The 26,131-nt window shown below is 41.2% G+C and overlaps 1 protein-coding gene across 3 annotated transcripts in view; it reads left to right on the forward strand.

The window, feature by feature from the left end:
* The window catches only part of Oatp58Dc (Organic anion transporting polypeptide 58Dc), a 194,120-nt gene that overhangs the window by 14,580 nt on the left and 153,409 nt on the right, over window positions 1–26,131 (forward strand). For all 3 annotated transcript variants that reach the window (XR_011018771.1, XR_011018770.1, XM_067154966.2), the window contains exons 4-9: window positions 4,863–5,057; window positions 9,898–10,038; window positions 12,134–12,301; window positions 16,095–16,259; window positions 18,631–18,826; window positions 22,577–22,718. Coding sequence is in view for 1 of the 3 variants with exons in the window: in XM_067154966.2 (XP_067011067.2) it covers window positions 4,863–5,057; window positions 9,898–10,038; window positions 12,134–12,301; window positions 16,095–16,259; window positions 18,631–18,826; window positions 22,577–22,718 (1,007 nt within the window). In the remaining 2 variants the exon portion in view is untranslated. The remainder of the gene's footprint in view (window positions 1–4,862; window positions 5,058–9,897; window positions 10,039–12,133; window positions 12,302–16,094; window positions 16,260–18,630; window positions 18,827–22,576; window positions 22,719–26,131) is intronic.

A 26,131-nucleotide genomic window follows, 5' to 3' on the forward strand; every position in this document is an offset into this window, starting at 1 on the left:
ACAGGGGTCCCGGGTTCGATTCCCGGCAGGGTCGGGAATTTTACCCATCATTGGTTAATTTCGCTGGCACGGGGGCTGGGTGTATTTGTCGTCTTCATCAGCATTTCATCCTCATCACGACGCTCAGGTCTACTACGGGCGTCAAATTAAAAGACCTGCACCTAGCGAGCCGAACATGTCCTCGGACACTCCCGGCATTCAAAGCCATACACCATTTCATTTCTGTGGAATTTTAAGCTTGGTATCGTCAGCTAGCAGGAACTAACTCTATTTTTCTCATAAATAAAGAGTGCAGTAGATATGTACAGTATAAACACTGTAGTTTTTAACAATAACGTGAAACAAACCATGAAAATAACACAATATACTGTATATTATTACCAGAGTCCGGATTATTAGGTACTGATAGGTTAGAATGCAAACTTACTTAAGCCAGTAACAAGTATACCCTACACTGTACAACGGGTATGCTATGAGATTTGCATAGATATTAGGGATGTAACCTATAGAACTCCTTGAATTTATTCTACTCTTCCTACATTGTGGTACAACGGGTGGCATCACACTTCCTACAAACCAAATTACTTTGCATTCTAACCTATTATCACCTAAAAATCCGAGGCATAATTATTACATTGTATACTGTAAGTATTTTAAAAGTTGCATTGAAACATTAAGATCGTAATATCTGAAAACTGTGATTTTGGACGTCACGTCATTCAGGTAGTGTAAGATGGTTTAATCTCTTCGACTAAGCAACGCTCTATACGAAACATGTATAAAAATTAATTTCGTATTTCCTTGAAGAAAAAGTTGGCTCGGACATTTGAAGTTGTGGTTTCCGTGACCAACTTACTACTAACAATTCAGAGCTTATTCGCGCTCAGCCATTCTCTTTGTGGTCTCTTCCGTTTATCCAAGTGACTTGTCTCCACAAGGGATTTGAATGTGCAATTAGTACAATACGGGATTACGGCTGAGGTTGGAGGGACAGACGTGCTTCACGCTGTAGCTTAGCTTTGATGTCATTGGCCATCATCCTTCACCTGTTAGTCAGGCATAAGATAATATAGCTACGGACATCCCCCTTTTATAAGTGCACATCTCTGACAGGTTACTACAGGACGTATATTGTTAGCTTCCTCCACGGATCAGTGCTAAAGTGTTTGCGTGCTGACCGAGCAGAGATATGCATGTTTCTGAAGGACGGGAAAAGATTTATTCGTACGGAATATGTATGTAAAAGATCTCAGATGCCACATTCGGTATTTACTAGACGAAAGTAATTAAAACTGAATAGTAGGCAGGTGGCAGGTAACAATAAGCACTATGCCACTTCAAAAACAATGATGAAGAACAGCGATGGAGAATCTGGCAGCTTAGTTGTGAATGTAGGAGTTCCTCAAGGTTCGGTGCACAGCCCATTGTTATTTAGATTGATCATTCAATATTTGACCGCATATCTGATGAAAAATCTTCCATAGAGCATTTGTATGCAGACGATTTGGCACTCATTGATAAAAGGAGAGATCAGTGGAAGAGGTTGCAGGAAGATGGAGACTGGCACTTGAAATCAATAGACGGAGAGTGAGCAGGACGAAAACGAATACATGCCCGATGACTTCGTAAATTCTTCTTAAATCGGCTCACAACGTAAAATTATTTTTCCTGGTGAACCCCTGAAAATTGATGAATTTAAATACCTGTACTCTGTGACGTACATCCTTTGACATCAGACGTTGGCTGGATGAAATGGGAGTCAGTGTCCGAAGTACTTTGTAACAAAAGACTACTGATTAATGTGAAAGAAAAGATATATAAGTTAGTAGAGAGACCACCAAATACGTACAGTGTCAAGATATGGGCAAGGCTAGCCAGGCAATCACTAAAAACATGTTGCTGAAATGCTGATGCTGCATTGGACAATGGTTGTGACCCTCACAGACCGCATCAAAACCTTCTGATCCACCGAAACTTGAGAATTAAACAACTACGAGCTGATAAAGGAAGACCAAAAGCTACGTGGAAACTATCTTGCTAAGAGCTGCTCAAGAAACAAATTTTCCAGAAGAGCTGGTTCACCAACGAAGAGACTACTCTCTCCATTTCAGCCTGCCCCAAATTGAAGGGAGCAGCTGAAGGTCAACTGCATTTACGACAAGAAGAAGTAGTAGTCCCTACAGAGACCTGGTTTCTCGACCATTTCGAGAGCATGGTTTTAACACGTACCTTCGTCTAGATATTCTAGACTGGCGAGTATAAGTGCCAAATTGAGAGAGAAAAGATTAAATAAGCGCCAGTGCAATGCAGGCGCATTACTTTTGCGCCAAATAAGGTATGCAAAGAGCGCCAATACCAGTAAATAAAATAACTGAACTTTCAAGTTTATTTGCTTGTTCATTTTAGTTGGTGAAAATCTGAATGTTTTTAAATTGTAATAAAGGCTGTTTCAAATCTTTAGGAATAACAGGGAGTGAGTTCCTCTTCCTTTCTATACATAGCTGTCGAATTCAATAAAGTATGTCTACCGCACATAACGTTGCTGGTTTTCTCGCTTAACTATTCATCTGCTTTACACTTTTTTATTTGCGAAATCTTCCTCTACTTGGAGGCTGTCTAAGACAAAGAATACACTAAAAGAATTTCATTCAAATATAAAAGGGAGAGAGAAGGATGGCACCTATAGGATCGGACAAAAACGAACTCTACGAACATTACGAAGACACAGTCATTTGTATGAGGAAAAGGAGACTGACTTTCTACGGGCACATGAGCCGCCTGAAACCCTGTAGCTCATCAACAGAATCCTCACAGTGACAAGCAAGGGAAAGGCTTCCAAGACCAAGTGGATCACGCCGGTAAAATCAGACCTACAGGAACTACAGATCTTACTAGAGACCATAGAGAACCGATCTCAGTACCGACAGGCCATCCTACAGGGAGTCTTCACACTTTCCCTCACAAGTAAAAAGAGTACAGGGACCACCAGACCTAAGAGGACGGATGGAAGGAATCAGGCACAGAAAATGAAAGCGTACTGGGCCAAGAGAAATTAAAAGAGTTAAGACGAGCCCAGCGGTCCCTAGTAGGCCAAAACGAACACAAGAAAAAGTAAATTACACTGTAAGTCTCAGTCGGGCTAATACAAGGTGTTTGAGTATCAAAAGAGAATCTCAGAGTGCTTTCAGACCCCAGTCGATGAACTCCGTGGAACTGATGCTGAAGATCTTCATCAGCTCTATCGTCTTCTTAGGCACTGTCTCTCTTGCACCTCTCACTTCTACGTCGTCCAGTTCGACTTTTTTAAATATAATACGACACTGTAGGCAGATTGATAGACTTCTTTCCTCTGTCTACTTCGTCTGGTTGATCGGAGTGCGTTTCAAATCTTACTGTGGGGTATAATATGCATCCTTTTTTCCCTTCAGTGGCGATCTTGTCCATCAGTCTCGTGCTGCCATTTACTCCGATGCCATAGGCTTCCTCATGCACTTGAAATCCTTTCTCACGTATGTGCTATGGACGAACTAATGCTGTGTTGTCTAGTGTTTCCTAGAGCTTCATCGAAGGTACAGGAATCCAAGACGTGAGGTAAAGATTCAGTCTCACTGCATCTTCTACAGCGTTTACCTTCAAGGGACCTTCCAGGTACGGCTCTTATAGGTGCAACGTTACATGAAATTTTCAGTGCATCTCTCCACTCCGTGCTACAAACGCCATCATAGTTCCTAACCCAGCGGTTTTCAGGAGGAAACACCTTGTACAGACACACTCCCTGACGCTTTTTAGCTGGCACCATTTCTCAAATTCAGATTCTATTAATTTATTTCTGAGCTTCTTGGTGTCATACTCACCGCGCCTGTTTTTCATATCCTCAGTTTTATCATTTACGTTTAGTTCAGTTAGGCATCTGTTAATTTCTTCATCTATATTTCTAGTGGCTTCAATATATTGGTTTCCCTCCTGTTTCATAACGTTGCAGCTGTTTATATGCTGAAGCAAGGTTTCCCAGCTTGCCCGAGAAACACCTAACCCTTTGTACCGTTTATCTGACTAAATAATAGAATCCAGAGTGTCAGTAGGAAGGGTTAAGATCTCCTTTACTGTAGTCTTAACAAGTCATACTCCGGTCAGCTGAAGGAGTTTGTGTGTGCTTCTGACGGGGCTGTACAATGGTTGAACAGTTTAGATTTGAGTTTGTGAACTGTTTTTGAGATTGGTTGATTTGATTGTTATAGTGTTTGTTATTTTTTAATGTTTGTATGTAGAGATGCGTACTAGCCATACGCTAAATAATAAATAAAACAAGTTTAACAGCATCTTCCAAGAATCTTCGTAGTATTTTTCCTGCAGGAACACACAGGAACTGGTATCACAACGTAGGACAAACTGAACAATTTAGAATCAAAAATTTCTGATTCGGATGATCTATCCGTCCTTGTTCTAGACCAGGGCCTCTCAGGGTGCATGCGCCCGGTGCATGCACTGTGTACGCTGCAAAAGACGACTTCGCTTGGTTGCCCAGAGTGCAGATCTCCACTCCTCGATTTAGAGCAATAGCGATGTTTTTCTCTTTCCCCACGCCTGCCTCGCTCGCTCCTCCTGTCTCCCTCTTCCTTACTTGCTCCGTAGAGCTCCAAATCCGAGTCGAGTTGAGCCGAGTAGCCCAGAGACGAGGCGTTGGTCCGAGCCGAGCCGAGTGGAACCGATGCACTGTGCACAGGAACTCTGCGTTGCTGTCTGCACGCGTGAGATTTTGGGCGTTTGAGAGGCCCTGTTCTAGACTGTAAACTCGCAAACTCTTAAAATTAATAGAGGTTTTTTTTCGAATATCTCTGACAGTGGACTGTATCTGTTGACAGCTCGCGAGAAGCAGAAGACCCTGTGTCGCCCCGGAGAAGGAGTCAGCTGTGAAGAAGAGGAGGGAAGCTTCGCCCCTCAGGTGCTACTCTTCATAGCCAACTTCGTGGCCGGCATCGGGGGATCACTCTACTACACTCTGGGAGTCACCTACATGGACGACAACATCAAAAGGTCCAAGACTCCAGCACTCATCAGTAAGTGTTTCTTCTTATTCTACTAGTTTCTCCTGGACTGTTATTTTAGAACTATCTCGAGGTTAACACTTCAATTATCCTACTTACATACTGAAGCATAGGCTATGTACAAATGCATAAGTATCCTGCAGTGATATAATAGTAAATTTTAGATCACCGACAAGTGGTATTTTCTTAGATTATTATTATTATTATTATTATTATTATTATTATTATTATTATTATTATTATTATTACTATTTTCGTTTCAGACATCTATGGGCTGCGATTACGCAACTTCCATTGCTTTCTCAAGTTCTTTCTCCTTCCTCTTTCGCCAGTATTCCTTCATCCGCTGGCTTGCTCGTGCTCGTTCTTCTACCGAGAATACTCCATTCTTCCTCGTTTTCTTATCAGTTAGGTCCTTCACCTCCGCAACTCTCTCTGAAGATTTTTCTGTTTGTTATATCTTCTGCCGTGATCCCACATTTTTTCAAATCTCGGTGGACTTCTTTTACCCATGAGACTTGTGTCTTCCTGTTCTCCTGGAAGGTGAGGATCCTGTTGGCAAGTCTCTCCGATCCCATCCTTTTAATATGTCCGTAGAACGTCAATCTCCTCTTTTTCATTGTGATGGTGATCTTTTCAAATTGTTGGTATAGTTCTTGGTTTGGTCTCGTGCGAAACGTAAACTTGTCTGGTGATTTTATGGGTCCAAAAATCTTTCTAAGGAACCTCCTCTCTTCCTTTTCCAAATCTGAGAGTCCCTTCGTGGCTATTGTCTTAGCTGCGTATAAACATTCAGATATGACAATCGTGCTGTAGTGCTTGAATTTGGCCTGGCAGGAGAGTAACTTAGATTTGTACGTGTTCTGACATAATCTAAACGCAGTTTCCATCTTTCTTGCACGTTCTTGAATTGCTGCTTTCTCATTCATCTTTGGAATCAAAATCTCTCCTAGGTACTTGAATTTTGTAGCTCTTTTGATGTCACCCTACTCCGTCCTCATTGTCCAGGTTGGGTCAGTGGTATTTATGTTCACGTACTTCGTCTTCTCAAAAAATATTTGCAATCCTGTTTTGTCTGCCGTTTCTTTGAGGACTTCAATCTGCTTAAATGCAATTTGCAAATTCTCTGCAAAAAAGACCATATCATCTAAAAAAAGAATTCAAACACTGTTGCATATAAAGCTGCTGGAAGAATTACAGTTTTGTAGTCTCATTTTAGTATTCCTGGATACTGAGGTATTGTTGTATACATTTATCATTCCATGATAAGCTTTTTTCCATTTTGTGAATCCCTGTCTTCATACTCTCCTTCTCAACTGCTGTTAGTGTTATTACTTCACCTACTATCTGCGTCTCACGAGAAGTCGCGGCAGCTTGTAGGTACGGCATGAGTAACAAGTTCTAGACTAATTACTAAAGCCCGGATTTTCATGCGGTAATAGGTTGGATTGCAAACTAATATGGTTGGTAGGAAATGTCGGCCACCCGCTCTTCCATAAAGTAGAAAGAGTAACATAAATTATAGGGGTTCTGATGGGCCGTACCCCTAATGTTTATGCAAACCCCACAGCATAATGGTTGTGAAAGTAGACTATACTTGCTTCTCGCTTCAGTAAGTTTGCATTCTAACCTATTAATGCATAAAATTCCGGGCTCTACTCATTACAAATATTAGTCGTGACAAAAGAAACAGATGCATGTTCAATACTGAACTGTTCATTACGCATTACTAATAATTATAGTTAATGTACAACAAAGCACAACTGCACTACCACTCTAAAACATCACAACACCACCTCAATACATAACAGTCACCACGGACGGAACAGACGTTTATTGTCAAGCCTTGAGAATTGAGACAGGCGCATGCGCGAGAGCTATGCCTACCCCTCACACCCCTTACCCAACGTCCACACGACCTCTTGTCAGACGACCACAGTAAGTATTTGTGTACATGTGCAATGCCCAGCCAAACCTACGGCACGCAGAGATCTGACATTTTTAACGTAGACGTATTAGTACAAGCAATTTATGTGAAAACGATGTGTCTTCTTTTCCTTCTTTTCGGTTTGGTCATCTGAGGACCACGTTAATTCGTATCAGCTTCGTTTCTTCTGATCTTTCTCCTTCTCCTTGTCCAGTATTCTTTCATTTCCATACTTTGCAACCTTCTTCGCTCTTTTTTTCCATGATGATTTTCTTATGGACCTAGTTCTGTCCTGAAAGCGTGTGCAAGCCTGAATTTTGTATTTAAAAAACATTTTATATCTCTGGTTCTTGTATTCCAGTTTCTTCTAGAACCCTTTGTACCTCTTGGATCCAGCGTACTTTGGTTCTTTTGTTCACAAGAAACTGTATTACTTGCAGTGTTAACCTCCCCTTGTCCATTGTCAGTATGTGTCCGAAAAACACGCTCCTTTTTCCGTATGATGTCCGACTTGGTTCGCTCGTCTTCTAAATTTATCGTCCTCTGTTCTTCGCGGTCCCAATATCTTCCTAAGAATCTTTCGTTCCACCATTTCTAATCTCTTAAGTACTGGGTTAAGAGTTTCTGTTTCGTATAATGCTTCCGGGTGGATCACTGTCTGATAATGTCTCAAATTTTCATTAATCTAAATATTCTTCTTATTGTAAAAGTTCATAGTTCGTATACTAAATTCATTTTGTTTATTCGAGCTCCCATTGCTTGTTTTTCTGTCAGCCCAGTTTCTAACCATTCTCCTAAGTATAAGGGGAGTCCGGCTCCATGGTTAAATGGTTAGTGCATTAGCCTTTGGTCACAGGAGTCCCGGATTCGATTCCCGGCAGGGTCGAGAATTTAAACATCATTGGTTAATTTCGCTGGCACGGGGACTGGGAGTATGTGTCGTCTTCATCATCATTTCATCTCCATCACGACGCGTAGATCGCCTACGAGCGTCAAATCAAAACACCTGCACCTGACGAGCCGAACTTGTCCTCGGACACTCCCGGCACTAAAAGGCATACGCCATTTCATTTCAGTATAAGGGGCGGTCAAAAAGTTTCCGTCTGAAGGCCGTATAGTCCTGAATCGGGATGCCAGTCAGGAAAAATCACCGTGAGCATTGAGCCACTCATTCCAGCCACGCATCAGGTTGAAGATACCCGAGAGGTAAAGCACCGCGTCCAGCTGTGTGAAGAAGTTCGTAACCGCCTGCTGCACATCCTCGTCCGACAGGAAGCGTTGACCCTTCAAGGCCTTTCTCCGGGTACCGAAGGTGTGATAATCGCTTGGGGAGAGATCAGGATACACCGCCTGCTTGTTGTTGTCCAGCTGGCCTCCAAGATCGACCGGCGTCTTGTGTCGAAACGCGACCCGCACGGAAACTTGGTGCACCATTCCACAACGGTGGTTTTCGACAGACATGCTGTCCCCATATACAGCCTTCACTCTCCGATGGATATCCCCCGGTGTTTGTCCTTCGGCAGCCAAGAACAGAATAACAGCACTTTGGTCCTGTTTGGACGCATCTGGTAATAACGTCGCCATAGTTCACGTGGCCGCATTTAACGCACTCACCTCGGCAGAACACGACTACCACAGTAATCCCTTTGCATACATGTCCGTACTTATATACCCGCATCGGGGTCGAGTTAAGTTGCAAACCCACTGCAGCAGCGCCCTCAAATGGAAACTTTTTGATCACAACTTATACTTAAATCCCTCCACCTTCTGAATTTTACTTCTTTCTATTGTTATCCATCTAGGAGCTGTCTTGATGTTTGTCATATACTGTGTCTTTTCGATAGAGATTTGTAAAGCTGCTTGTCGCTGTAGTTGCGTGGTTTGGTTAATCGCCTCTTCTGGTCATTCTGACAATACCTGCGAATGTTTTTTAATAAATATCATGTTTTTCATTTTGCTTTTAAATAAATGGGTTAAAATATCTAACAGTTGAATTAATAAGCGCGGGAGAAGCCGCGTGTACCTGCTAATTATAAAATATAATCCACCTCTCATGTAGATACAAACCCTGTAAATATCCACAACAAGCAAATCTATAGGTCCAATTGTTTCTAAGAAAAGTCTACCTGCAAGGAAAAATACCATGTACTCATTTTTTGAGTGGCTGTACACTTATTTTGTATGGTATGTGATGTAGTATACCAGATATTTTATCGTTATTAGATTGTACAGTGGCTTAAGAGTTAGTTCCAGATTTTAAATTACGTATGTTTAGTATAATATTGTCAACTCTCGATTAACCGGGACAATGTAGAATTAAGGCTTCCCGGATAAACCGCAAAAAGTTAAAAACAGAACAGGTGTACTGAAAGTACAGTTAAAATGATAAAAAATTAATTACTGTGTTGTTTTTAGTAACTTACCCAATAAGATGCAGTACAAGTAGCTATTAGCACAATTAATACATGCAAAAATAAACGGCACTTTTCGATGAAACTAATAAAACAAAGAAAAATATTCAGACTACCTAACTTTACTGTTTTTGAAAATAATCAGTCATGGTTTTCTTCTTTTGTACCGAGAAACAATTTTTCTTTATTTTGCTTCTCAAGTCTCTCAAAACAAGTTTTTTTGGTGATGAGAGCATCAACCTGGCAATATTATCCCGACCTTCTGTAATTCTGTATTACTGTAACTCCTAACACTCGTGCACTTTTAGCGTTTTAGATATCGCGGTTAAGCCGCACCGCGGTTGATCCGATTACGGTAAATCGATAGTTGAATGTATAGGGTCAACTGTTACTAGTTTTGCCAAGTAAAATAAATCATCTGCTACCTATCTATACATTCCTAACCCACAACTTGTATAATTGTTTTTAGGTTATTCTTGCTTAGAGTAATAATGCCCATTCTTTCTAATTTCAGGTTTTTCCTACTTCATCCGTATGCTGGGTCCTGCCATAGGTTATGCGCTAGCATCAGTCTGTCTCAAACTGTACATATCGCCCACGCTTACACCGAGCATCACCACAGATGACCCGCGGTGGTTGGGGGCCTGGTGGCTTGGTAGGTAATCATCTTTCAAAACATTCGTTATTATACACTCTAAAATCAAACACTTTAATAACTGCCCATAGGTCCTCCGTAATTTTATCTTTTCATCTCCCATGCTGTCTTCTATGCGAGCAGAGGTTAGTATGGTTTCTCTTTCAGACCTCCTTCAACCGCTCAGCCATTCCCTTACACTCCAGGTTCCCTACACTTTGTAATGTTTTGCTGTGGATCATCTGCGTGAACATCCCATGGACACACAACATCGATCCTTTACTGTGACTGAGAAAACCTTGAAGACTGTTCTAGCTATGCTGGTTGACTATTTCAAAAAATGGAGATTCTGCCCTAATATGACAAAATACTGATCAATACTGATCAATACTGATCTGCATTTAGGGCAGTCGCCCAGGTGGCAGATTCCCTATCTGTTGCTTTCCTAGCCTTTTCCGAAATGATTTCAAAGAAATTGGAAATTTATTGAACATCTCCCTTGGTAAGTTATTCCAATCCCTAACTCCCCTTCCTATAAATGAATATTTGCCCCAGTTTGTCCTCTTGAATTCCAACTTTATCTTCATATTGTGATCTTTCCTACTTTTATAGACGCCATTCAAACCTATTCGTCTACTAATGTCATTCCACGCCATCTCTCCGCTGACAGCTCGGAACATACCACTTAGTCGAGCAGATCTTCTTCTTTCTCTCAATTCTTCCCAACCCAAACATTGCAACATTTTTGTAACGCTACTCTTTTGTCGGAAATCACCCAGAACAAATCGAGCTGCTTTTCTTTGGATTTTTTCCAGTTCTTGAATCAGGTAATCCTGGTGAGGGTCCCATACACTGGAACCATACTCTAGTTGGGGTCTTACCAGAGACTTATATGCACTCTCCTTTACATCCTTACTACAACCCCTAAACACCCTCATAACCATGTGCAGAGATCGGTACCCTAGTTTCTTCCATCTGAGTAGCAAGTTCGCAAACAGGGAACTATCTGTTGTCTTTTAATGGCGTAATGCTTCACCATAATAAACACTCTAAATATTTGGGTATGACACTGGACAGATCCTTGGCCTACCGTCAACACCTTTTTCAGCTAAACTAGGAACAAGAAACAACATCTTGTGTAACTGACGGCCACTTCATGGGGGTGCTCAAGCAAATGCACTCCGGACGACTACACTTGGTCTAGTTTACTCCGCGGCTGAGTATTGTGCGTCAACTTGGCTCATCAGTTGCCATGTTAAGAAGATTGACGTCCAGTTAGTTGCTAGTTGCTTTACGTCGCACCGACACAGATAGGTCTTATGGCGATGATGGGACAGGGAAGGGCTAGGAGTGGGAAGGAAGCGGGCGTGGCCTTAATTAAGGTACAGCCCTAGCATTTGCCTGGTGTGAAAATGGGAAACCATGGAAAACCTTTTTCAGGGCTGCCGACAGTGGGGTTCGAACCTACTATCTCCCGAATACTGGATACTGTCCGCACTTAAGCGACTGCAGCTATCGAGCTCGGTAGACGTCCAGTTAAACCGGACTATGAGACATATGTGGGACGATTAACTCCACCCAGTTTACTGGTTACCAACACTCTGTGATATTGCTCCTCCACATCTTAAGAGGCACCCGTTTAATCCTAGAATATATAGAAAACCTTGTGCCCAACCCACAGCTACCAAACAATGCTATTTCAGATCATATTATTCATCACCGAATAGCTTCAAGAAACCCACCAATAGGGTGGTGATTACTGTTTTAAGAGGAAGTACAACTGGGCAACCATCCACTATTAATACTAATCAGAGAAAATGTCTGATGAGATACGAAACTTCGAAAAATGAAGGTATCGGTCAAAGAATGTCAAGATGTGTTAGATAAATCTGCTTGATGGTGTTCTTTCTGGTATTATCTAAACAATGATGTACTTTTTGTAATAAACGTATGTTTCCTGCTGTTCCCAAACCAACTTTTTTGTCTCTCCTGTAAAATTTCATTGCTATGAAAACCTTTCCCATGTCAGTGGCTCAATTATTTTCTTGGCTTTTTTTTTCGTTTGATACACACGAGATTTAAAAAATGTTTGAATTTGATTCTGTTTTTGTTTCAGGCTGGATTATCTTGGCGATTGTACTGTTCCTGTTCTCCTCTGTTCTGGCGCTCTTCCCCAAATCACTACCTCGCGCTGCTGTTCGCAGGATGGTAGAACAAGAGAAGAAGAAACTAAACAAATCCGCGGAAGCAGAACCAGAACCGGAACTCTCAGCTTCATTGATGGGTGAGAATGAACCAACACTCAGAATATCTGATTGTTTGAATAAGTCTCGCGTTCTTCGAATGGGACACTACATTCACTATTATATGGTCCTCCTTTAATCCCTAAGGTAGCCAGCTCGAGTACTGATGTACCATCATGGTCTTAATGCCGGATTTATAAACGGGCCCAGGCATAGCCATCTTGATACCGAAGCCTGTTACCAAGAGTTATGACGTCACACCCTTAGTGCCAAATATTCGTCAGAGCGTGTAATTCCTACACTGCTGATACGAGACTTTTTTTTATCACAATATGGCAGAATAAATGCAATAATAAGCCCATAAACAAACGAACACCTCCAATATGTTGAAACAACAACAACGCGCTACCAAACCACCATGAATAAAGGATGGCCCAGGCCATCAAATTTGGGGGAGTGGGGGAGGGGAGGTGCTGCGTATGTTCACCTAAGGTAAGGTAAGGGTTATTCTGCCCGAAGGCAGGTCCGATGAACCTCCGCAGAGGTGCTCCTGAACCGGAGTTTACGTGCGGTAGGGTGGCCAGTTCCTATCCGCTCCTCCATTCCCTTACCCCCCCCCCCCCCACCAACAGCGCGTGGCAACCCATGACCACGCCCAATGTTGCTTAACCTCGGAGATCTCACGGGATCCGGTGTTTTAACACGGCTACGGCCGTTGGCTGTTCACCTAAAGGAAGTAATTTATTACTTGTGTTCCATGAAGGAGCAATATTTTAATGACTTTACTAGAAATTAAATAGTTACTACTTTTTATAAATTACCGAGCGAATTAGCCGTGCGGTTAGCGGCGCACAGCTGTGAGCTTGCATCTGGGAGATAATGGGTTCGAACCCCACTGTCGGCAGTCGGTAGACTTGCAGATGGTTTTCCGTGGTTTCTCATTTTCACACTAGGTAAATGTACGGGCTGTACCCTAATTAAGGCCACGGCAACTTCCTTCCCTTTCCTAGGCCTTTCCCATCCTATCGTCGCCATAAGACCTATCTGTGTCGGTGCGATGTAAAGCAAAAAGCAAAGAAAATGATTATAAATTAGCAATAAAACAATAATCACTACCACATTATTAAAAAATAAAATTTTTCACCCTGTCTAAGCACGAAATATAACTCTTAGAACACTACAAAATACCTGTAAAAGAACTCATCAATAACAGAACGACATGTTTCGTTCTACAAGTACATCCTCAGGTTCTAGTTGTGGTGAATATTGTTTTAAGAGAAAGTACAACTAGGCAAGCATCTTCTATTAGCCTAACACTGACAGAGAGAAAATTTTGATGATTTCCGACACTTCGAAAAATGAAAGACAAGGGCCACGGAGGGCGTGAAAATGAAAGATCGCCGGTGTCGGAAAAGAACAAGAGTTGACCAAAAGAGGTCGGATCGGATAGATAAAAGTAAGAGGCTTGGCACAAGTAAGAGAAAACAATGGCAGGACTCGGCTAAGGGCCCCATGATCGCCAACTAACGCTCCCAAATTAAGAGCCCCTGGACCCTGGTTCGTCTTTTAGCTGCCTTTTACGACAGGCAGGGGATACCGTGGACGTTATTTTACAACCCCCATCTACAGGGAGTCGAGTGGAGGAGAATAGGGTAGCAAGGAGAATAATGACGTAAACCAAGACAAAACGATTGTAAAAGACCCAGTTCTTCATGATTTAGAAGTAAGAATTAGACGAGAGAATTGAGTTAGTAGCAAGTAGAAGGTTGTGGAGGAGCATCAATTAGCTTAAGTGCGGCCAGTATCCAGTATTCGGGAGATAGTAGGTTCGAACCCCACTGTCGGCAGCCCTGAAGATGGTTTTCCGTGGTTTCCCATTTTCACATCAGGCAAATGCTTGAGGCTGTACCTTAATTAAGGCCACGGCCGCTTCCTTCCCACTCCTAGCCCTTTCCTGTTCCATCGTCGCCATAAGACCTAGACTGAACACAGGAAGAAATATATTGTACAGAAACTGTATTTATTTATTAATTAATTCATGCATTCAGTTTCTTCTTCTTTTTATTTTTCTTTTTCTTCCGAAAGGGCCTTTTAATTGGTTATCTTGGTCCGGTATTATTGCATCTTCTTCCGGTGTAACTTCTTTCTTTTCTGAGACCAGTGGGTTTTCTTCAGAATCTGTCTCACAGTCAATCTGATCTTAAAGTCTGTCAGACCCATTTCTCTTATGTCCTTCTCAGTGCATGCCAGCCATGTAGTACGGACTTTTTGTTTTGTCAGGAGGTGAACAGGTGATTAGTCAGTCGGCAAGAAGACAATCTTGCCACATGACCATAGAAACCTATCCTCCTTTTCCTAGTACAGTCCGAGAGCCCCGCTCCCTGCAGCAGAACTCTGAGTGTGAATTCTCCCATATTCCCCATCTTCTAGTACCGATCGTACGATCTTTCAGGGAATTCTCCTCTCTCTCCGACTTCCAGTCTTTCAATCAAGCCTTTTGTGTTTAGTGACAGACGCGCCGTGGCAAATAGGGCTTCCGGGCAAATGACTGCTGTGTAATCTTCCTGCTTGAGATTGCGCCACTGACATCGCTTATTGTAAGTAAGTGCTTTGAGTTTGTCGGTAGCTCAGTTCCAGCCTATTAACTCTGACGGAGAGTGCTACTTTCTCTGATAATATTCATTTATGTTTATTTTCGTTTGAACCTATTTAAGACCACGGGGCTCGTTTAGACTCTTTACATGGGTCTGCTGTTTCTTCTTGGCCTAGAAAGCTGTCATTTTCTGGATGTGTCTCCGCTTACTCTTCTCTGTCCCTGTGTTGTTCTTGCTGGCGAGGGACAATGGGAAGACACCCTGCATAGTAATCTGCCGGAATTGGGATCACTCCTGTATGGTGTTTAGTGGAATTTCTAATTGTTAAGGTCCGATTTCACTGCGGTAATCCATTTGTTCTTAGAGGCTTTCCCTCTGCCTGTTGTGCTGAAGATCTTCTTGGTGAGCGTGCAAGGGTCCATGCGGGGCAAGTGGCCGTAGAAGGCTAGTCGCTTTTTCCCAACGGATGTGATTATGCCTTAGAGCTCATTGTTGTCACAAATCCTACAAGTGTCATCCTCTTCTCTTATGGGTCCTAATATCCTTCTTAAGATTTTCCGTTCCTTGAGCTCTATTTTCTTGAGTGGGTCGTCAAAAGTCATTCAGTGGCGAAGAGCACAGTGGGTCTTAGTACTGAGTTGTAATATTTATTTCTTCTTTACGATGAGGCCTGCGAGAGACCACATGCCAATTTCAATTCATCCTTTACCGAGCTCGGTAGCTGTAGTCGCTTAAGTGCGGCCAGTATCCAGTATTCGGGAGATCGTGGGTTCGAGCCCCACTGTCGGCAGCCCTGAAGATGGTTTTCCGTGGTTTCCCATTTCCACACCAGACAAATACTGGGGCTATATCTTAAAGCTACGGCCGATTTCTTCCCACTCCTAGCCCTTTCCTGTCCCATCGTCGCCATCTGTGTCGGTGCGACGTAAAGCAACTTATAAAATAAACTTTTGTTCTGTTTTCATTCTATTTATTTATTTATTTATTTATTTATTTATTTATTTATTTATTTATTTATGTATTTATGTATTTATTTATTTATTTATTTATTTATTTATTTATTTATTTATTTTATTGTGTAGGCCTACATCCAATTTTTCAAAAACTCTTGAATAATAATTCAGTTTGCCATTAGACTATACATTAATGTATATTTACTTGAGGTAGGTTTCTCCCTTCCACCATGTACAAGTATATTCTTGACTGCAATTGTGCGACTAATTTTCGCTATTTATTGCAGATATGTTACGGACATTCCGACGGTTGGTTACTAACCCCACACTGATGTGTAACAACCTTGCAGCAGTATTCTACTTCTGTGGCTACATGCCTTACTGGATCTTCATGCCAAAGTACATCGAAACTATGTACCGACAATCGGCATCAGCGTCTAGTTTGGTCACAGGTAAGTTGCTGTTGTTATTATTATTATTATTATTATTATTATTATTATTATTATTATTATTATTATTATTATTATTATTAGGCTATCACTCGTTAACGTATGATTGTCTTCCAAAGTTAAAGTTCAAATTACATTAGCCCTTTGACGGCTGTATAATCCAGTTCTGGAACCACAGACTCTTCTACAATGTTGGCACACGGCGTCTTGGGTAGCCACTGGTTCTTGAGGGTTGATACTTCTGCTGTTCATAAGCTCTTTCCCATGCCTTTGCTGGCGAGATGTGGTGTTTACAGTGCACTATGTCTTCTGGTATGGGCAATATCAAATTTGTTACTTTCATTAACTTGTCTCAGTCTCATCCCTGGCTTTGACAATATGGAAGTGACTGAAGTATGAGTGATGTTAGTAATACCATTCCTTATGCAGCCAGTCCCTGTTATGAATGGTGTGAAAATATCTCTCATAGGGTCGGTTGGTGCATGCATTTCAGTGGGCTTGGCAGACTGATCTATAATAGCAACTTCTGGCTCGGTGAGGAAAGCAACGGGAAACTACCTCACCCGTAATTTCCCTAGTACGCCTCTTCAGTGACGCCTAGGCTATTTATGACAGCTGTGGCGGAGCTGTGGAGGATCAAACCAGCCTTCGGGCTGAATACTTAACATACATACAAGCTCTTTCCTAACACTGCGTTTGTCGGCCAGAAGTTTCCTCCCCTGTATTTCAAAATATAGATGCCCTTGGTGGACGAGGCGACGCTATTCTGCACGAGTGGATGCCACAACCTCCCAATTTTCAGGGTCAGTTTGACATTTCTTTAGATTTGCCTTCAGGACGTCTTTATAGCGTTTTTGTTGCCGACCTTGTTTTCTTGTTCGACCTTCAACTGACAGTACATGCTTTGTTTCGGGAGACGTAACTCAGGCATGCGAATGACATGACCTGTCCATCGAAGCTGGTGTTGTATTATGAGATCCTCAACGCTCTTTCCTCGCACTGCGTTTGTCGGTCAGCAGTTTCCTCCAAAACACTTACGTTAGTGCGTCTGTCTTGCCATTTTATTCCTAGGGTTCTCCTAATGCAGCGCTGATGATATTTTTCCAGGTATAATAAGTACCTTCTGCAGGTAACCCCAAGTTTCACAACCATAGAGTTGGAACAACAACGGCTTGGTATACTGTACATACACCTTAGTTTGAGTACTGGTGTTATGGTCAGATAAATAGCTCAATAGTGAAACACACTTGAACATTTTAACTTCCCTTTCTAGAAAAAGATCTTGTCAATTAGTAGCAGAAGATATACCAAAGTGTATGATTGTCCATTTTAACTGAGAAGGAACCCATTTCACTTCGAGGTATAGATACCACAATGTTGTTGATACCGTTGTAAACGCCACTTCGTAAGCGCATACTTATTACCTTCTAGTTTGAAAACGTTATCCGTAGAAGAACGACAGAAGTTTTCACCTCCGGCTGGGGCAAAAGCTATCTGTCCCTAAATAGAAAGATGATCTCCAGGAGAGTAGTGGTGGTTTTTGTTGTAAAGCCTGTTCTATACGATCAAATTGTTGTCAAAATCAAAGCTTTTTAATACTTCACAAGTTTAATAGTCAATTTTTTTGCAATACTTGGCGAGTGTTGAGAAGTCTTCAAAAGTCTTGAAAGTGAATTAGAACATGTAATAATCGTTCAAAGATTTGCCAAGTCTTTGACAGAATTGACCAATGGAATTCGAGTATTAAAGGTGCGCGCTATGCCACTAAGCATGCTGGGATTGCCGGGGCGGGAATCAAAGATTCAAAAGAAAGTAGGCCTAGCACGGTTTGTTCTGGGTGATGTATGACGAAAGAGGAGTGTTACGAAATGTTGCAAACTTTAGCCTGGGAAGATCTGGGAGATAAGAGATGAGTTGCCCGACTAAGAATTAGATTAGGGGAAACATATCGCTGAGGACGAGAGTATTTTTGGTTCCAATATTAGTTTCAGTGTCAGTGAAGCGTTACCGCGGAATGGCATTGGTAGACGAACAAGCATGAATTCATTTTTAACAAATAGGAAGGGTGAAATATGAATATAACATTCAAATTCAAGAGGTTAAATATTCGTTTAAAGGGAGAGAAATTGGGGATTGAAATAATTTGTCATGAGAGATGTTCGACAGATTTCCGACTTAATTAAAATCATTTAAGACTATGTTATCCTGGGCGACAGCCCTAAATACAGATCAGTGGTAATTGATTGATTGAGAATTCTTCATAAATCTGCCCTTTTATTACATAACCAAGGCAATTTTCTCATTCCTACAAGAATATTAAAATTAACCGTACTGTCACCGAACTGAGTATGGCAATTGAATATTCTGTTTTCAGGTACGGTTGGGCTTGTGTTCTCCGCCGTTGGTATCCTCCTGTCCGGCATGATCATATCCAAGTACCGTCCTCGAGCACGCTATCTGGCGGGATGGAACGTGGTCGTTGGAGCAGTTTCTGTTCTAGGTATGGTCTCGTATGTCTTCCTCGGCTGTTCTGGCAACGACTCGCAAATACATCTGCTGCCTACTGGAGAGTAAGTACACTTACCATGTCTAAATAATGTCTAAATTACATTCACTCTTCAGGTTAGAGAAAAACCATATATAGAAGTCCTTCTTCAATGAAGAAACAGGAGCTGAAAGGTCTTCGTTTTTTAGAAATTTTGTAAGTTCAACATTCTTAGAGGGAATATTTTTTATGCATTTGTACAGAGTAACCGAATATGAATAAGTACCCCTTTTTAAGGGAAGTTGTCACCGAAATGTTGCGAATTTTTTTAACAAAAATCGAATTTTTAATGTTATTCTTGAAAAGCCCGTTATCAGTTTTGCCCAATCGACATTTTAAAAACTCTAAATGCCGATTTTAAAGGGTAACGCGGCACGGCGTGTATTAATATTAATAATAATAATAATAATAATAATAATAATAAGTGTCACTACTCTATAATAATAATGAAAAATGGACTGGACAAAGAAGCACTTCAGGAGCGAGTACGCAAACTGAAAATAGCCTACCAAACATCCCGCACAATCTACAACAAAAAATGCCTTTCCCAAAACACCAAGATACGTCACTATGAAACAGTTCTGAAGCCAGTAGTTCTATATGCAGCCGAAACCCTGTCTCTAAATGCCAACAAAGGACTCCTTGAAGAACTGGAGAAAAAAGAACGCAAAATTGTGAGAGGAATCTTGGGATCAAAGTACAGAAATGGAATCCATCAAAAGAGATCCAACAAGGAAGTCTACAGCAAAATAGAGAAAATTACCGACACAATCAGAAAAAGACGGGCACGATTTTACGGTCATCTGAAAAGAATGGAAGGAAGAAAGTTAACTAAATAAACATTTCACTTTTTTTATTCAAACCCCAAAACCACAATTCCCTGGTTTAGAAATACCAAAGAAGACCTGCAAATGCTACATATCTCAGCTGAAGACGCCCTTAACAGAGATCGCTTCCGCAAGAAAATATTGACGAACGGGCTAAACCGAGACGAGCAACCGAAGAGAAGACACGGTGCCCCTTGGACAGAGGAGCGTAAGCAGGCCCACTCACAAAGAATGAGGGAAATTGGGCTCTAAAGAAGGTCAAGTTCAGTGTCAAATGCAAGACTTAACGTGGTCCTTGATGGCCCCAGCGAATTATATATATATATATAATAATAATAATAATAATAATAATAATAATAATAATAATAATAATAATAATAATAATAATAATAATAATAATAATAATAATTTCCTTTACATGCATACTCTAGGGGTGGTAGAATGAGAAAGGGGCAAGCCCCACATGCACGGAAGTGCCTCCATCCCCATGTGTATGTTTACATGAACCCTACTGAATAAGTATAAATGTACAGACAATTTTAAATTTACATCTCTACACTACAAACACTGTACTCTTGGAATTATAATTATCTTAATTTATGCTGCACATATTGGAGTAAGAAGACCCAGTTATTTGTAACCTCACTCATATATATACTCATATATATTTTTATTTTTTTTGCTAGTTGTTTTACGTCGCACCGACACAGATAGGTCTTACGGCGACGATGGGACAGGAAAGGGCTAGGAGTGGGAAGGAAGCGACCGTGGCCTTAATTAAGGTACAGCCCCAGCATTTGCCTGGTGTGAAAATGGGAAACCACGGAAAACCATTTTCAGGGCCACTCATATATAGAGCACGCATACGCTCCTTTCTCTCACGTTGTTAGATAATACAATCTAATCTCGATATCTTGAACCTCCATACTCGAATTTTCAGTATCTAGAAGTAACTTAAATTTTCCGGCCGTTTTTCCTATTGTTCAGGTGTATTTATTTCTCTATTACTCGAAATTAGGTCACACGAATTTCTTGGTTTCTTGAAGTAAAAAATACTCTGTAACTCGAATTTTATGCAACATTAACTGTGAGGAACAGCTAACAAGTAAAGAAAGGGTTACAGTGATGCTGGGAGCTAATACGACGGAAACCGAAAAGCTAACATTTCTAATGATCGGAAAATCGGCGAAGCCTTGCTGTTTCTCAGGTCTGAATTAATTACCGGTCACATACGAAAGCAAGCACGAAGTCGCGGATGACAAGCTCCATTTACGAATCTCGATTGCGTGGTCTTGACGAGAAGTTTCAACGTGAAGGGAGGAAAGGTTGACAGTTACAAACAGAACAGACTACGGGATCTTTCCAGAGGTGTTTTTTTTTTTGTTTTGCTAGGGGCTTTACGTCGCACCGACACAGATAGGTCTTACGGCGACCATGGGATAGGAAAGGCTTAGGAGTTGGAAGGAAGCGGCCGTGGCCTTAATTAAGGTACAGCCCCAGCATTTGCCTGGTGTGAAAATGGGAAACCACGGAAACCAGAGGTGTTTACCGGGGTATGTTTCTTGTTTCACTACTCTATGAACTGTATTTTGTGTTCTAAAACGTTACTGTAAATAAGGGTTAGAGCCTATAATTAAAGCCATGCCGTAAAATAGAGTTTGTTTGTATATTTTTAAATACTGTCAAAAATAATGTATTCATTATAAGCCCGTAGTCACGTATGATTCAATTATGTTATTTACTTCTTCTTCCGGGTTGAACCGCGTTGTTATTTTCTGCATATTCCGTACAGTTTACCAACGTTTCGAATACATTGGTGTATTCTTTTTCAAGGCGACTGAAATACCCCTACTCGATCCGAGGGAATCAGTCTCCCAGCCAGCAATATACATAAAACAACAACAACAACAACAACAACACGGTTAAATCCGGAAAAAATAACTAAATAATTCTACACACCGTGAAAGCTTCACTTCTAAGATTCAATTATGTCCTATACATGCTCGAAAACCGTATTCGAGTATTCGGGGGATAGTAGGTTCGAACCCCACTGTCGGCAGCCCTGAAAATGCTTTTCCGTGGTTTCCCATTTTCACACCAGGCAAATGCTGGGGCTGTACCTTAATTAAGGCCACGGCCGCTTCCTTCCCACTCCTAGCCCTTCCCTGTCCCATCGTCGCCATAAGACCTGTCTGTGACGGTGCGACGTAAAGCAACTAGCAAAAAAAAAAAAAAAAAAAAGTATTCTCTATATCTCGAAATTTCGATAACTCGAAATATAATTTAGCTCCCGGGGTGATTCGACATAACGAGGTTCCAGCGTATTTGCTTCTAAGTTCCTTCGGCGACGATAGAACAGGAAAGGGCTAGGAGTGCGAAGGAAGCGGCCGTGGCCTTAATTAAGGCACAGCCCCAGTATTTGCCTGGTATGAAAATAGGAAACCACAGAAAACCATCTTCAGGGGTGCCGACAGTGGGGTTCGAACCCAGTTCTCCCGAATACTGGATACTAGCCACCCTTAAGCGACTGCAGCTATCGAGCTCGGTCACACAAGAATTACAAAGAAACTGGAGAATTTGACTCTCAGAAAGTTCTGTTGTCTTGAAGGAGCCGTGTGGTTGCTCCGTTCATTGTCGTGCCAGTGGGACGTGTGGGTAGGCGGGGAAGCAAGTACCTTCCCCCTCCGCGTGTGTTTCGTTCATGCTAGATATCCTCGTACTTCCTGTTATCCACCTCCCCTCACTCTTCAGATGTGTGCATGTGTTAACGCGTCTAATGGATGTGACCAACGAGAAAGAGTGTGTAAGCAGGTACTGGGTGGTTCTGAGGGCTGTACTAATTTCTTGCCTGAAACGAATATTTCTGGTCACGAGATACTAAAGGTTTCGAGTGTACACGAACCGCCGTTGGTAGGTTGTATCACATTTGTTTCTCTTTCGTTTTCCAGACTAGAAACTTCACTCTCATGCAACGCTGACTGCCATTGTGATTACGTGAAATACTCGCCAGTGTGCGCCGATGGCACGACGACTTTCATATCTCCATGTCACGCAGGATGCCAGCAAGCGACGACGTTGAACGGAAGTAAAGTGAGTATACATTAGCATTACCAAGGTTTATAACATATGTGTACAGTCGCTCAAAGAAAGGAACGAAAACATTCATGTATAAGTTCTCACAAGCATACTTTTCTCATAAACAATAGAACCTGTAGATGAATATTTATTTTGTGTATCCTGTACATGAATATTTATTTTATGTATCCTCAGTGTATGTATCTATGTGGGGGAAATTTTAATTATTTTCAAAATATAACTAAAATCTGGTAAAATATTCAATGTTAGGAACACACAATACAATACCACGCACTCATTACTTTTGTGTGGGACTATACATTATATGCTATGTCGTTCGAAAAATGATTACTAATAATCGCTAATTAGAATAATGAGAAAAATCCACAAAAATAAAAAATCTACATCCTAAACATACAACGGCTTAAACACAAAAGAATCCCATGTGGAATATTGCAGGCCGTGAAATTAAAATGAAAATGTAAGGAAAACGTAGGTCTATTTACTTATTTGCATAAACTATGTAACTGATAAAATTCACTCCGCAAATGAAGTTCTAACGAGTGTCACGGTTCTCTTTAACGGATTTATAAACTGGTACACAAGCTTGTGGTCACAGTGAATGTAACATCGCTAAAAAAGGGACATTATTTGTCGAACGATGTGGTATAAAGAATGATTAGTAAATTATTGTCAACTCCATGAATCATTATACGATGGTTGTTCCTTTATTAGTGGCAACCATTAAATTACAACCTATTCATAAGAGATAATTCTATAAAACATCTACAATCCCTAAATGTAGTCCTCAGCATTGCGTAAAATCAGTTGCTAGTGATGTAGAAGCCGTATCCGTGTGGCAGCAACTGATGCCTGGAAGGCGCGAATAGACCGCTCTATTGCCTGTAGAACTTCAAGAACAGCTCTTTCTTTACCTTCGGTATTAAATCAAAATCGCAGAGACTTAAGTCCTGGAAGTGTGGTGGATGAGAGAGAGCATTTCCCAACACCATGAAACATGAAAGTCAGCCACCTGCAAAGAAACAAATGGGAAAGGTCTGCAGAAAGTGTCGTCGCTTCTTGTGCAACACTGGTCGCTGGTGATGTTTCAAAAATTAACATTAATACTGCGCATTCAAGGTCTATCTTTGGGACTAGGTATGCATTAAAGTAATGACATCACAGTCGCACAACCAGAATCATTATCACTGCTGCGGTTGTGACACACTTTTGATTTTCATCTCTGACAGATGACGCCATTCTTCCCAGAACAGCGCATGCGCAAAGCATTGGATGAGCGAGTCTATGTAGCCTAGTGTAAGGTAGGCTGGATACCAACCTAAAGGGAGTAGACCCGAGAAACACAGGTTCCGTTTCTGGTATACATCCAACAGTTGCCACTAATAAAGAAACAGCCCTCGTACGTCTATCTATATACATGTATATTGCCGCGAATGGTATATGAAATGCAGTTTCTTTATTACCTTCATGCTTACTGAGGAGTATTATGATACGCTACTTCTACCTGGATTCGGAGATCGTCTCCGTAACTACTCCACATTTTATGATGATCCAGAGGTATGCTGTGAGTAAATGTTTCTTGAAGCATGTATGTTGCAAAATATTTAATATTACTTATATAAGATTAGATCATTTCTATCCTATGTAGTTTATAGATCTTTCTGTGTTGAATTTATAAAAGCGTCTTAGAAATAATTAGATATTTGTGTTCGTTGCCAGCGATTGACAACTACAATAATTCCTTTGAAGAATATTAGTCTCCAATATAATTCTGTACGGTTACTCACTGATGATGGTGATTTATTATTATTATTATTATTATTATTATTATTATTATTATTATTATTCGTACGTCCTCACCTACTGCGTGCAGGTATTTTGATTCAAAACCATCTAGACTGTTACACGTCAACTTTTAACGTTGTGGTGGTGGTGATGGTTATTTATTTATTTATTTATTTATTTATTTATTTATTTATTTATTTATTTATTTATTTATTTATTTATTTATTTATTTATTTATTTATTTATTTAGCGTATGATGAATACAATATTATATACAACTACCATCTCAAGTTCATAACTAAAGTTCCATGCCGAAAGTTGAGAGCCAGAAAAGAGCTTCGCTTGAGATACAGTGTAAGTCCTCTAATGAGCCTCTATAAGCACGCAAAGGACACTCAAATGCAACGTGATCCACTGCCTGCTCCTCTCCTCCGCAGTCACATTGCGGTGATGTCTTCCATCCCCATTTGAAGAGAGTTGCTCCACCTCTACCTTGGCCGGTCCTAATTCGGTTTAGCGTCCTCCACTGCCGTCTGGGAAGGGAAAAACCATCTGGTCACTTGCATGGGGTCTCAATGATGTGATGATGTGGTAATGAGGATTGCTGTTGCCATTGTTCTTTCCAGGCGTCCGATACATTAAAGGGGGTGTCCTGTAGATTCATTGCAGTACGCCAAGAAGGGTGTCTGGATTTCAGTCGTTTAGCTGGAGAAGCTAATAGGGGAGAATAGGGAAGGGATAATTCTTTTCTATTTTCTTCTATAGTTAAGCAGTGACTGTAATCTTCTTAGGGATGGAGGTGGAGATGGAAGCCAGTGTGTGTTAGTTGGTCGGATGCATCCTGTAATGATACGCATTGCTTGGTTCAGTTGGGTGTCTACTAATCCAGTGTGAGCACTGTTAATCCAGGTAGAGCAGCAATATTCAGCGACGGAATAAGAAAGTGCAAGAGCAGTGGATCTCAGGATTTGAGCATTAGCACCTGCCAGCGTTTGAAGGATGTTATTCCTGGTCTTGATCTTGGCTGACACATTATAGAGGTGATTCTTGTAGGTCAAGGAACTGTCCAGGGTGACTCCCAGGTAATTTGGGTTACTACAATACTGTAAATTCGCTCCTCTGAATGGTATGTTTGGTTTGTACCCAGCAATCCTATTCCGCAAATGGAAGGTAGACACAGCAGTTTTCTGAAGGTTTGGTCTAATAGAATCTTTAAGTCTAATGTAAGCATCGACTCAGACATATCGAAGTATTGGTGTTGGGTGACCATTGCGATGTCACCTGCGTAGATGTGTTTTCTGGATTTGGTTACTGGGAGGTAATATGTGTACAGAGCCCTGAGGGAGTCCACCATTTATCTTATGTACTTTACTTCTGGAGTCTTCTGAAAAAATCTGAAAGTACCTATTACTCAGCATGTTACTGAGTAATGTAGAGAGTTTCAGGCAGGGGATGATGCTGATAAATTTGAGAAGGAGCTTATTTTGCCACACGGTGTCATATGCAGCTGTCAGATCAAAGAAGATACCCGTGCTTACCATTTTGTTCCCAAATCCATTTTCAATATGGGTGCTAAACCTTGTTCTTCACATCCTCGTCCAGGTCTAAATCCAGCTTGCTCA

Source organism: Anabrus simplex, chromosome 10, assembly GCF_040414725.1.
Source record: "Anabrus simplex isolate iqAnaSimp1 chromosome 10, ASM4041472v1, whole genome shotgun sequence".
Classification (NCBI taxonomy): Eukaryota; Metazoa; Arthropoda; class Insecta; order Orthoptera; family Tettigoniidae; genus Anabrus; species Anabrus simplex.